The 14,089-nt window shown below is 35.8% G+C and overlaps 1 protein-coding gene across 1 annotated transcript; it reads left to right on the top strand.

The window, feature by feature from the left end:
* Nucleotides 1-811: 811 nt before the first annotated feature.
* On the top strand, nt 812-13,597 carry rhbdd1 (rhomboid domain containing 1). Its single transcript, XM_033977456.2, has 8 exons — nt 812-1,053; nt 11,318-11,470; nt 11,550-11,829; nt 11,917-12,049; nt 12,170-12,258; nt 12,348-12,395; nt 12,466-12,588; nt 12,671-13,597. Exons 2-8 carry the CDS (start codon nt 11,318-11,320, stop codon nt 12,763-12,765), a joined length of 921 nt encoding a protein of 306 aa, XP_033833347.1. The 5' UTR covers nt 812-1,053; the 3' UTR covers nt 12,766-13,597.
* Nucleotides 13,598-14,089: the final 492 nt, after the last annotated feature.

Below are 14,089 nucleotides of genomic sequence, written 5' to 3'. Positions count from 1 at the left end.
TTCAACATAACACAGGGCTTAACATATTTGATTGTTGCGTCTATCTATTTTGCAACATTAATAGGCTATTTTCAAATGAAAAGCTTATCTGTGGCATAAGAATAACTATTACAATCATTATTAAAATCATTGTTATATTTTTTGATTAACCTTCTTTTATTTTGAAAGAACCAAGCCATGTTTTGTAACTTGACCATATCCTTCTCCTTTTCTTCCTGGAGCAAAGCTGTTACTATAGCAACAGTTTCTCCACCGGCCCCCGTAATTTTATTGGACAACTGATGTTTTATCCAAACGAAACAAATGTATCTGAAGTGCAGAGAGTGATCTTAAACCAGACTAGTCTAGGAACAAGTTTGAGGTGAAGGTAAGTCAATCCTCGTGTCTTTATGAATATTTAATTTAGAAACGAATGACACCTGGCGCAAGCGACCTAAATTCTAACCCAGTATGTGAAGCTGAAACCCACCAACTGCTTCTAGCTTATATATATTCCATCTTAGATAATAAGAGTAGACTACTTCTACTAGGTCCTCTAGCTGAGTTTCACGCATAGTATTTACTTTCACATAGATCAACGTGTTTTATATTCTGACCACTTGGGGGCAGCAGTTACCCGCTTCTCAATTAAAGTCGGCCCAAGGAATATGGAAGAAAAACCTGCAAAAATGACACAGTGAAATTGCTGCAGAGCCACAAATAATAATTACAATGATAGTACCTGGGGAAAATGCATAAAAATACTAAAAAAATAAATAATGAGAACAGAATAAAACCTCATACTACGCATGCGCTATTCTTTCTTGTTATTGTCACGTGACTTAGCTTTTTGCTGTTGCGGACCATGATGTGGACTGAACATGATGAAATTCAATGAAATTCCTTCTGCTAGGATGCAAATAACAGGCTCACTTCTTCAAAGGGCATTCAATCTTATGTGAAAAAATTAGTAAAGTTGGCTGTGTCTTGTAACTGTGTTAAAGCAGCTTATAACCTTTTAATTAATTAGCTAAGTTACTTAACACCAAGGAGCAAAGAGAAGTTTTCTAAAAGGTAGGCTAACAAATTAATATTGTTTCTGGAATCTAGTTTAAGATGATAGCAAAACAAAAGTATATGTTTGAGCTTAGATTCGGTTTCGTTTTGAATATAATGATATGTTGTTTTTGCTAAAAATATGATTATTATTAGGCCCAAGCCCATACAGGGCGTAGGGCCTATTGCTTCCGCAACAATTAACTCAGTGTTGACGCTGACATGCTAGCAAGAACAACTTCGTGAAAACAGGGAAGCAATAGGCCCTACGCCTTGTATGGGCTCGGGCCTAAATAATTATAATTTATTTTTTTTTTTTTTGTAATTTTCGTACATTTCAAAGTCTTATAACGACTTATTACCTTCAATGAAGAATGTGAAATTTGGCACAGTGATTCTTCAGGTCGTCCCCTTCAAAAAAGACCTGGGGCCAAGTTTGTATTTTGCACGGTGTTGCCATAGCAATGCCTAGATAAACCCATGTTTTTACATTACGTGCATCAGCACTTTCAATGTCTTTTGTTTGGGGACAAGTGCAGCCCAAAGCCCCAATAAAACAGAGGCAAGCGGTGCATCAGCACCACCCGCAGGGAGTGCCGGGTCAGTGCGAAGTAAAGCCCGCAAGGGCCGTTCGATGCCACTTGCGGCTTTAATTTATATATTGAAATTGTCATGTTTTCTCTGTGTTGAGTAAAGAAATGTCAGAAAATGGCAGAAACACCTTTTCAGTTGTGTATATCACAATTCAAATATTCCCTTCCCTCACCTAATAACTTTTACTTGTATAAAGTAATTTTTTTTTTTTTTTACGTGGTATTGCTTCTCTGGGAACACACATTACATTAATAAAACATTTGAAAAAAAATAAAATAAAATAAGGAACCACAACAACAACCTTCAAAAACAAAAGAAACTGGTACAAAAAGGGGGGAAAAAATAAATGTGTACAGACATAAAAGATCTGTATAACCTCTATTTAAAAAAAAAAAAAACTAAACTTGTCCATAAGTCTATGCTCTGGTGAGATTCTAGATGAACTTGCCATGGAGTCATTTGCATTTCCCAAAACCCATGTTTTACAGGTTATGTTCCTTCAGCTGCATTCGTAGATCATGTGGGTGGGAGATGGCACAGCTGTAAAAACAATGCCAACAATAGACAAGATTATTTAGATGTTTTTGTTTTTTGTGTTTTTAAGGTGGAGACATAGTTTCTTTCAGGAAAGCCAGAGAAAACCTCAAATTAACCCTGACGAGGCTTAATAACACCTTTGGCTCTTGCTAAAGGTGTTATTAAAAGTACAAAATGAAAAAATTAATTCGAAGCAACGCATGTATGTGTTGGGACATTTCATTGGATTATAAATTATTTAAAAACAGTCTTATAAAATTGAAAAGACGTTACTATCAGGGAATGTAGCATCAAAAGTGATCAAATTTATGATGATGCCTATCACAGTTTGCATGTGGTGAAGCCGCAAAATTCCATCGGAATTTTTTGCAATCTTCAAATTTCAAATTTTGCTCCCGTTTGCGCAAGCAAAATCCGATTTGGCTCAAATTCAAATCAGTTGTAAAACTTTCCTGCCTAATTCTACTGTTTGTAAAAATACACATTTGGCACGACATCGCCCCCCTACAGAATAACAAATACATTTGTATGGAAGGCTGAAAATTTTGTTTTCCCAAATGTTACCAAATTTGACACAAAATTCCATTGGGTCATGCCAATCAATAAAGTCAATCAGACCCATGTTGTTTTTTGAACTGTGTTGCCATGGCGATGTGCCAAAGTGCCAATGTTGTCCTAATGGGAATGCTCCCAAATTTTCCCATTCATGGGAAAAATATTAGTTTCACTGAATAATGTGAAATTTGGCATAATAACTCTTCATATCATCCTGATCAAATAAGTCAATGGGAATCATGTCATATTTTTCACTGGGTTGCCATGGCAATGCGCGAAACAGCCCATGTTATCCTAATGGGAAATTTTGTAATTTTTGTACATTTCAAAGTCTTATAACGACTTATTACCTTCAATGAAGAATGTGAAATTTGCTACAGTGATTCTTCAGGTCGTCCCCTTCAAAAAAGTCCCGAGGGCCAAGTTTGTATTTTGCACAGTGTTGCCATAGCAATGCCTAGATCAGTGGTTCTTATCCTGGGTTCGATCGGACCCTAGGAGTTCGGTGAGTCTCAGGGGTTCAGCGGAGGTCAAGACACGTACCCGACTCATATGATTAGCAGACTGCGAGCGTCTTCAGACGTTAGCCCAATTCAACAAATGCACCCTTTGATGTGTGTTTCGAAGTACCTGCCCAACTTAAATGAGCTGTTTGAACAGCATAAAAACATAAAATGACATAAAAATTAAGAAAAGGAACAGATTTGCTGTGAAAATGACATGAGAGTGGCACTTATCAATGTGAAGCCATACATTTCTGAACTGGTCTCTCAAAGGCAACAGCAGAAGTCACACTGATTTGCAGTAAATATTCATTATTATTCTAGCGTGATGGAAATTAAGTGATGGGTGTGTGTTAAAATGTTAAAAATAATAAATAACATAAATACAATGCGTTGATTATTGAATTATATAAGGTTAAAAATTAAAATAATTTCAGTGTGGTAGTATTAAAAAAAAGTAATTTCTTTGTAAAAAGGTATGTAAGTAATTTGTTTTGAGTTCACGCATTGTATTGGTTTTATTCAAATATTCCCTTCCCTCACCTAATAACTTTTACTTGTATAAAGTAAATTTCTTTTTTTTTTTTTTTTACGCGGTATTGCTTCTCTGGGAACACACATTACATTAATAAAACATTTGAAAAAAATAAAAATAAAATAAGGAACCACAACAACAACCTTCAAAAACAAAAGAAACTGGTACAAAAAGGGGGGAAAAATAAATGTGTACAGACATAAAAGATCTGTATAACCTCTATTTAAAAAAAAACAAAACTAAACTTGTCCATAAGTCTATGCTCTGGTGAGATTCTAGATGAACTTGCCGTGGAGTCATTTGCATTTCCCAAAACCCATGTTTTACAGGTTATGTTCCTTCAGCTGCATTCATAGATCATGTGGGTGGGAGATGGCACAGCTGTAAAAACAATGCCAACAATAGACAAGATTATTTAGATGTTTTTGTTTTTTGTGTTTTTAAGGTGGAGACATAGTTTCTTTCAGGAAAGCCAGAGAAAACCTCAAATTAACCCTGACGAGGCTTAATAACACCTTTGGCTCTTGCTAAAGGTGTTATTAAAAGTACAAAATGAAAAAATTAATTCGAAGCAACGCATGTATGTGTTGGGACATTTCATTGGATTATAAATTATTTAAAAACAGTCTTATAAAATTGAAAAGACGTTACTATCATGGGATGTAGCATCAAAAGTGATCAAATTTATGATGATGCCTATCACAGTTTGCGTGTGGTGAAGCCGCAAAATTCCATCGGAATTTTTGCAATCTTCAAATTTCAAATTTTGCTCCAGTTTGCGCAAGCAAAATCCGATTTGGCTCAAATTCAAATCAGTTGTAAAACTTTCCTGCCTAATTCTACTGTTTGTGAAAATACACATTTGGCACGACATCGCCCCCCTACAGAATAACAAATACATTTGTATGGAAGGCTGAAAATTTTGTTTTCCCAAATGTTACCAAATTTGACACAAAATTCCATTGGGTCATGCCAATCAATAAAGTCAATCAGACCCATGTTGTTTTTTTGAACTGTGTTGCCATGGCGATGCGCCAAAGTGCCAATGTTGTCCTAATGGGAATGCTCCCAAATTTTCCTATTCATGGGAAAAATATTAGTTTCATTGAATAATGTGAAATTTGGCATAATAACTCTTCATATCATCCTGATCAAATAAGTCAATGGGAACCATGTCATATTTTTCACTGGGTTGCCATGGCAATGCACGAAACAGCCCATGTTATCCTAATGGCAAAATTTTGTAATTTTTGTACATTTCAAAGTCTTATAACGACTTATTACCTTCAATGAAGAATGTGAAATTTGGCACAGTGATTCTTCAGGTCGTCCCCTTCAAAAAAGTCCCGGGGGCCAAGTTTGTATTTTGCACAGTGTTGCCATAGCAATGCCTAGATCAGTGGTTCTTATCCTGGGTTCGATCGGACCCTAGGAGTTCGGTGAGTCTCAGGGGTTCAGCGGAGGTCAAGACACGTACCCGACTCATATGATTAGCAGACTGCGAGCGTCTTCAGACGTTAGCCCAATTCAACAAATGCACCCTTTGATGTGTGTTTCGAAGTACCTGCCCATCTTAAATGAGCCGTTTGAACGGCATAAAAACATAAAATGACATAAAAATTAAGAAAAGGAACAGACTTTGCTGTGAAAATGACATGAGAGTGGCACTTATCAAGGTGAAGCCATACATTTCTGAACTGGTCTCTCAAAGGCAACAGCAGAAGTCACACTGATTTGCAGTAAATATTCATTATTATTCTAGCGTGATGGAAATTAAGTGATGGGTGTGTGTTAAAATGTTAAAAATAATAAATAACATAAATACAATGCGTTGATTATTGAATTATATAAGGTTAAAAATTTTAATAATTTCAGTGTGGTAGTATTAAAAAAAAGTAATTTCTTTGTAAAAAGGTATGTAAGTAATTTGTTTTGAGTTCACGCATTGTATTGGTTTTATTCAAATATTCCCTTCCCTCACCTAATAACTTTTACTTGTATAAAGTAAATTTCTATTTTTTTTTTTTCACGTAGTATTGCTTCTCTGGGAACACATATTACATTAATAAAACATTTGAAAAAAAATAAAATAAAATAAGGAACCACAACAACAACCTTCAAAAACAAAAGAAACTGGTACAAAAAGGGGGAAAAATAAATGTGTACAGACATAAAAGATCTGTATAACCTCTATTTTAAAAAAAACCAAAACAAAACTTGTCCATAAGTCTATGCTCTGGTGAGATTCTAGATGAACTTGCCGTGGAGTCATTTGCATTTCCCAAAACCCATGTTTTACAGGTTATGTTCCTTCAGCTGCATTCGTAGATCATGTGGGTGGGAGATGGCACAGCTGTAAAAACAATGATAACAATAGACAAGATTATTTAGATGTTTTTGTTTTTTGTGTTTTTAAGGTGGAGACATAGTTTCTTTCAGGAAAGCCAGAGAAAACCTCAAATTAACCCTGACGAGGCTTAATAACACCTTTGGCTCTTGCTAAAGGTGTTATTAAAAGTACAAAATGAAAAAATTAATTCGAAGCAACGCATGTATGTGTTGGGACATTTCATTGGATTATAAATTATTTAAAAACAGTCTTATAAAATTGAAAAGACGTTACTATCAGGGAATGTAGCATCAAAAGTGATCAAATTTATGATGATGCCTATCACAGTTTGCGTGTGGTGAAGCCGCAAAATTCCATCGGAATTTTTGCAATCTTCAAATTTCAAATTTTGCTCCCGTTTGCGCAAGCAAAATCCGATTTGGCTCAAATTCAAATCATTTGTAAAACTTTCCTGCCTAATTCTACTGTTTGTAAAAATACACATTTGGCACGACATCGCCCCCCTACAGAATAACAAATACATTTGTATGGAAGGCTGAAAATTTTGTTTTCCCAAATGTTACCAAATTTGACACAAAATTCCATTGGGTCATGCCAATCAATAAAGTCAATCAGACCCATGTTGTTTTTTGAACTGTGTTGCCATGGCGATGCGCCAAAGTGCCAATGTTGTCCTAATGGGAATGCTCCCAAATTTTCCTATTCATGGGAAAAATATTAGTTTCATTGAATAATGTGAAATTTGGCATAATAACTCTTCATATCATCCTGATCAAATAAGTCAATGGGAACCATGTCATATTTTTCACTGGGTTGCCATGGCAATGCACGAAACAGCCCATGTTATCCTAATGGCAAAATTTTGTAATTTTTGTACATTTCAAAGTCTTATAACGACTTATTACCTTCAATGAAGAATGTGAAATTTGGCACAGTGATTCTTCAGGTCGTCCCCTTCAAAAAAGTCCCGGGGGCCAAGTTTGTATTTTGCACAGTGTTGCCATAGCAATGCCTAGATCAGTGGTTCTTATCCTGGGTTCGATCGGACCCTAGGAGTTCGGTGAGTCTCAGGGGTTCAGCGGAGGTCAAGACACGTACCCGACTCATATGATTAGCAGACTGCGAGCGTCTTCAGACGTTAGCCCAATTCAACAAATGCACCCTTTGATGTGTGTTTCGAAGTACCTGCCCATCTTAAATGAGCCGTTTGAACGGCATAAAAACATAAAATGACATAAAAATTAAGAAAAGGAACAGACTTTGCTGTGAAAATGACATGAGAGTGGCACTTATCAAGGTGAAGCCATACATTTCTGAACTGGTCTCTCAAAGGCAACAGCAGAAGTCACACTGATTTGCAGTAAATATTCATTATTATTCTAGCGTGATGGAAATTAAGTGATGGGTGTGTGTTAAAATGTTAAAAATAATAAATAACATAAATACAATGCGTTGATTATTGAATTATATAAGGTTAAAAATTTTAATAATTTCAGTGTGGTAGTATTAAAAAAAAGTAATTTCTTTGTAAAAAGGTATGTAAGTAATTTGTTTTGAGTTCACGCATTGTATTGGTTTTATTCAAATATTCCCTTCCCTCACCTAATAACTTTTACTTGTATAAAGTAAATTTCTATTTTTTTTTTTTCACGTAGTATTGCTTCTCTGGGAACACATATTACATTAATAAAACATTTGAAAAAAAATAAAATAAAATAAGGAACCACAACAACAACCTTCAAAAACAAAAGAAACTGGTACAAAAAGGGGGAAAAATAAATGTGTACAGACATAAAAGATCTGTATAACCTCTATTTTAAAAAAAAACAAAACAAAACTTGTCCATAAGTCTATGCTCTGGTGAGATTCTAGATGAACTTGCCGTGGAGTCATTTGCATTTCCCAAAACCCATGTTTTACAGGTTATGTTCCTTCAGCTGCATTCGTAGATCATGTGGGTGGGAGATGGCACAGCTGTAAAAACAATGATAACAATAGACAAGATTATTTAGATGTTTTTGTTTTTTGTGTTTTTAAGGTGGAGACATAGTTTCTTTCAGGAAAGCCAGAGAAAACCTCAAATTAACCCTGACGAGGCTTAATAACACCTTTGGCTCTTGCTAAAGGTGTTATTAAAAGTACAAAATGAAAAAATTAATTCGAAGCAACGCATGTATGTGTTGGGACATTTCATTGGATTATAAATTATTTAAAAACAGTCTTATAAAATTGAAAAGACGTTACTATCAGGGAATGTAGCATCAAAAGTGATCAAATTTATGATGATGCCTATCACAGTTTGCGTGTGGTGAAGCCGCAAAATTCCATCGGAATTTTTGCAATCTTCAAATTTCAAATTTTGCTCCCGTTTGCGCAAGCAAAATCCGATTTGGCTCAAATTCAAATCATTTGTAAAACTTTCCTGCCTAATTCTACTGTTTGTAAAAATACACATTTGGCACGACATCGCCCCCCTACAGAATAACAAATACATTTGTATGGAAGGCTGAAAATTTTGTTTTCCCAAATGTTACCAAATTTGACACAAAATTCCATTGGGTCATGCCAATCAATAAAGTCAATCAGACCCATGTTGTTTTTTGAACTGTGTTGCCATGGCGATGCGCCAAAGTGCCAATGTTGTCCTAATGGGAATGCTCCCAAATTTTCCCATTCATGGGAAAAATATTAGTTTCATTGAATAATGTGAAATTTGGCATAATAACTCTTCATATCATCCTGATCAAATACGTCAATGGGAACCATGTCATATTTTTCACTGGGTTGCCATGGCAATGCACGAAACAGCCCATGTTATCCTAATGGGAAAATTTTGTAATTTTTGTACATTTCAAAGTCTTATAACGACTTATTACCTTCAATGAAGAATGTGAAATTTGGCACAGTGATTCTTCAGGTCGTCCCCTTCAAAAAAGTCCCGGGGGCCAAGTTTGTATTTTGCACAGTGTTGCCATAGCAATGCCTAGATCAGTGGTTCTTAACCTGGGTTCGATCGGACCCTAGGAGTTCGGTGAGTCTCAGGGGTTCAGCGGAGGTCAAGACACGTACCCGACTCATATGATTAGCAGACTGCGAGCGTCTTCAGACGTTAGCCCAATTCAACAAATGCACCCTTTGATGTGTGTTTCGAAGTACCTGCCCAACTTAAATGAGCTGTTTGAACAGCATAAAAACATAAAATGACATAAAAATTAAGAAAAGGAACAGACTTTGCTGTGAAAATGACATGAGAGTGGCACTTATCAAGGTGAAGCCATACATTTCTGAACTGGTCTCTCAAAGGCAACAGCAGAAGTCACACTGATTTGCAATAAATATTCATTATTATTCTAGCGTGATGGAAATTAAGTGATGGGTGTGTGTTAAAATGTTAAAAATAATAAATAACATAAATACAATACGTTGATTATTGAATTATATAAGGTTAAAAATTTTAATAATTTCAGTGTGGTAGTATTAAAAAAAAGTAATTTCTTTGTAAAAAGGTATGTAAGTAATTTGTTTTGAGTTCACGCATTGTATTGGTTTTATTCAAATATTCCCTTCCCTCACCTAATAACTTTTACTTGTATAAAGTAAATTTCTATTTATTTTTTTTCACGTAGTATTGCTTCTCTGGGAACACATATTACATTAATAAAACATTTGAAAAAAAATAAAATAAAATAAGCAACCACAACAACAACCTTCAAAAACAAAAGAAACTGGTACAAAAAGGGGGAAAAAATAAATGTGTACAGACATAAAAGATCTGTATAACCTCTATTTTAAAAAAAACAAAAAACTAAACTTGTCCATAAGTCTATGCTCTGGTGAGATTCTAGATGAACTTGCCGTGGAGTCATTTGCATTTCCCAAAACCCATGTTTTACAGGTTATGTTCCTTCAGCTGCATTCGTAGATCATGTGGGTGGGAGATGGCACAGCTGTAAAAACAATGCCAACAATAGACAAGATTATTTAGATGTTTTTGTTTTTTGTGTTTTTAAGGTGGAGACATAGTTTCTTTCAGGAAAGCCAGAGAAAACCTCAAATTAACCCTGACGAGGCTTAATAACACCTTTGGCTCTTGCTAAAGCTGTTATTAAAAGTACAAAATGAAAAAATTAATTCAAAGCAACGCATGTATGTGAAGATTTTTTCATTTAATATGGGACATTTCATTGGATTATAAATTATTTAAAAACAGTCTTATAAAGTTGAAAAGACGTTACTATCAGGGAATGTGGCATCAAAAGTTATCCAATTTATGATGATGCCTATCACAGTTTGCGTGTGGTGAAGCTGCAAAATTCCATCGGAATTTTTGCAATCTTCAAATTTCAAATTTTGCTCCCGTTTGCGGATGCAAAATTCGATTTGGCTCAAATTCGAATCAGTTGTTAAACTTTCTGGCGTCAACCTACTCATTAGGAAAAAAAATAAACTGGCGTGATAGCACCCCCTAGAGAAAACTTTGTTTTCCGAAATGTTTGACACAAAATTCCATTGGGTCATCCCCATTAATAAAGTCAGTCAGACCCATGTTTTTGCACCGTGTTGCCATGGCGATGCGCCAACCTGCCAATGTTATCCTAATGGGAATGCTCCCAAATTTTCCCATTCATCAGAAAAATATTAGTTTCATGGAATATTGTGAAAATTGGTTCTTCATGTCATCCAGATAAAAAAGTCAATTGGAACCATGTCATATTTTTCACTGCGTTGCCATGGCGATGTGCAAAATTGCCCATGTTATCCTAATGGGAAAATTTAAACATTTTCGTAAATTTTAAAGTCTTATAACGACTTATTACCTTCAATGAAGAACGTGAAATTTGGTAGTTATTCTTAAGGTCGTCCTCGTCAAAAATGTCCAGGTGGCCAAGTTTGTATTTTGCACAGTGTTGCCATGGCAATACCTGGAAAAACCCATGTTTTTGCATTATATGCATCAGCGCTTCCAGTGTCTTTTGACTTTATTTGAAGACCCAAAGCCCCAATAAAACAGAGGCAAGTGGCGCGTCAGCGCCACCCACAGGGAGTGCCAGTTCGACCGAGTGCGAAACACGGCCCGTGAGGGATGCCGCTTGCGGCTTTAATATTTAATTTATATTTGTTAAATGGCATGTTGTGTTGTGAATTAAAATGAATCATATTGGGCGTAGTTGCGATTAAAAGTTGTTTGTTGTCTTTTTTTGCTCACAGATGAGGCCTAGACAGAGAGGATTCGATCTTGGCTTGCTATTGCTGGCCTCTCAGCTCTTACATGTGGGTTTTGACAACATACCCCCTGTGACCCTGGGTGTTTTAGGACTGAATGTTTATCTTTATTTGTTTCCTGCATCTCCATTGATGAAGGTAAGATTAAATAATGTGCAATAAAATGTCATACGCTTGTATAATTTGTATGTAAGTCTAAACTGGGTGTGTCCTATAGGCCTGTGTAAGTGTAGATCAGGCCTACTGGCTCAAAGACTGGCGGCGTTTGTTGCTGTCCCCATTGCACCATGCAGACGATATGCACCTGTACTTCAACATGGCATCACTGGTGTGGAAAGGGAAGAGGCTGGAGAGACGTCTCGGTGGACCATTTTTCCTGTATGTGCTGTCAGTGTTCTCTGTACTTACTGGACTGGTCTACCTGATATTGCAGGCTGCACTAACAGAGCTCACTCAGGACTATTCCTTCAGCATGCAATGTGCGGTTGGCTTCTCTGGTATGAAGTTACACTGTAAAACTCCAGAACTGTAAATGACTGTAAACGATACTTCCCAAAATATAACTGTTTTCTGGTTACTTTTAGGGGTCCTGTTTGGTCTAAAGGTTCTTGTTAACCATTATTTTCCTGGGGGTGTGTCCTATGTGATGGGTATCCCTATATCAAATCGATATGCTAGTTGGGCAGAATTAGTGCTGATCCACATAACATCCCCTGGGTGAGTGAACAGAAAGAGAAGTCTATTATTATATATTGTACTTCCTTATTCTTAGTAGCTTATTTCTAAATAATAAGAAATTGGCTTTTGTAAACTAGATCTCTTCTGTTGTTTTTGCAGAACATCTTTTATTGGTCACTTGTCAGGTATCCTAGTTGGACTGCTGTACACTTGTGGACCTTTGAAGACCATTATGAAGAAATGTGCAGGTATCACTCACTTACTTTGATAAAACACTGTATTTTATTATTAATCGAAAATACATATTATAGTACTCTTTCTTTACTTGCATGTACAGATATTTTGACTGCTAACTTCAGGCCAAGGACACATTTCAGTTCCTCTGGTATGTATGTTTATTATGTTTTGCTGGAATTTGGATTTTTTTTTTTTATACCATTATTTGTATTTCACAGGCTACAGTGGCACAACATATAGTTCCCCAAATGGCACAACACATAACAATGCAGATTATACAAGGGGGCTGACAGAGGAGGAGCAGTTAGATAGAGCTATCAGAAACAGTCTTAATGAAAATGGTATGTATAGTTTGCATTGCTGTACAGTAATATTTAAATAATAAACTATTGTATAAAATATTGTTTACTGATGGTTTTATAGAACAAGCTCAACATAGACCGGCACCTCCTTCTTATGGCTTCCAACTCTCACAGGAGGAAATGAGGCAGCAGAGACTGAGGAGATTTCAACACTAAACGTAAAAACTAAAAAAACTCATCTGTTGTTTACCAAAAAGATTGTCAGTATGCCTTTCAGAAATTTGTCATTGTCATAGTTTGTCAGTATCGAATTGATGCCAAAGTAGCTACATAAGATTTGTTTGACTAATTTACAATAGTCAGATTATCACTGTGTATTTTTTAAAATTTGTTCAGCTTGAAGTCAAAAGTCCAAATGCCCTTTGTTAGATTCCTGTCCTGTACATGTGCACGTTTCATAGGAGAATTGCATAATAGGCCCAAGCGTAATGCCTTGCAGCAATATGTGAACTGGGACAGCCAAAATTGCAGCCTAAATCACTGAACCATTACGCCCCCTATCCCCAACAAATACATTTGAACTGCATACCAGGTGACTGCATCATTTTGGATGTGGTTGAAAAATGGTTTGTTGTGTCTATTTTTAAAAGTACATTGATATTAATGCAGGCCAACAAACAGTCACGTCGATGTTCTTTTCACATGTGTAATTTTAATTTAATTTTTTATTTTTACCACTTTGTCTATTGTGATACTTGAATTTCAATCAAATTTGTGCTATTTATTAAATGTAAATACCCGAGGCAGTTCATATTCATTCATTGGTGTTTATAGAATATTGTCTTAAACCATTTCGGTCATCCATGATATCGGTGGCTTTGTTTGCAGCTTTTAATCTTAGTCATGCAGATACTATACTTTTAAATGTGTTGTGTGAGTGTATGTTTGTAACCAACCAAAGTTACCAATGGTGCCGTTAATCAAAATGTATTTTTGTTCAAATGTTTTTGACAAATTGTTAATAAATTTTACATTTTTTACTACGCTGAAAAGTATGTCATTATTGCTCATATTTCAGTTTGCCATTTGGTTATCCTTCCAATCATTTTAAATTTAACGAATCAGATTAGCTTTATTGCCGTTAAGAAGCTTTCAATTCAAATACTGCGGCATAATGCAAACATAAACATATCCAGCAAACTGTAACCAGATGCTCATAAACACTGGACTGGTCGTGGCATCTGTCAGTTATACTTTTCAACTCAAATGACCTCTGTCCAAAATGTCTCCTTACTGTTGAGGATCTATCTGTCACTTACAGCTGTACCTAGCCTCTAATTCTGTTCTCTCTGTTTGTGGAAGATAACCATATGACAAGAATTATCTTAATGAATTTCCTTCCAGTCTGCAACCATCACAAATCTACCCCACCTATCACGTTTTATTTTTCATCTATAACCTACTTGTGCATCTTCTAAAAGGCTTTCCCTAGAGCCAGTTTCCTCTGCATCTCGCATGTCTGTCTGTGTGTTTCTTTATT

This window comes from Periophthalmus magnuspinnatus, chromosome 13 (assembly GCF_009829125.3).
Source record: "Periophthalmus magnuspinnatus isolate fPerMag1 chromosome 13, fPerMag1.2.pri, whole genome shotgun sequence".
NCBI classification, from domain to species: domain Eukaryota; kingdom Metazoa; phylum Chordata; class Actinopteri; order Gobiiformes; family Gobiidae; genus Periophthalmus; species Periophthalmus magnuspinnatus.
The sequence above is the reverse complement of the archived record's forward strand: the minus strand, read 5'-3'. Positions and strand labels throughout refer to the sequence as shown.

Bases quoted from the DNA above. Each gene is read 5' to 3' on its own strand.
- rhbdd1 (XM_033977456.2), top strand. From the start codon at position 11,318: ATGAGGCCTAGACAGAGAGGATTCGATCTTGGCTTGCTATTGCTGGCC. The intron at 12,259-12,347 runs GTATCACTCACT...TTGCATGTACAG, and splicing joins CATTATGAAGAAATGTGCAG to ATATTTTGACTGCTAACTTC. The intron at 12,396-12,465 runs GTATGTATGTTT...TGTATTTCACAG, and splicing joins GACACATTTCAGTTCCTCTG to GCTACAGTGGCACAACATAT.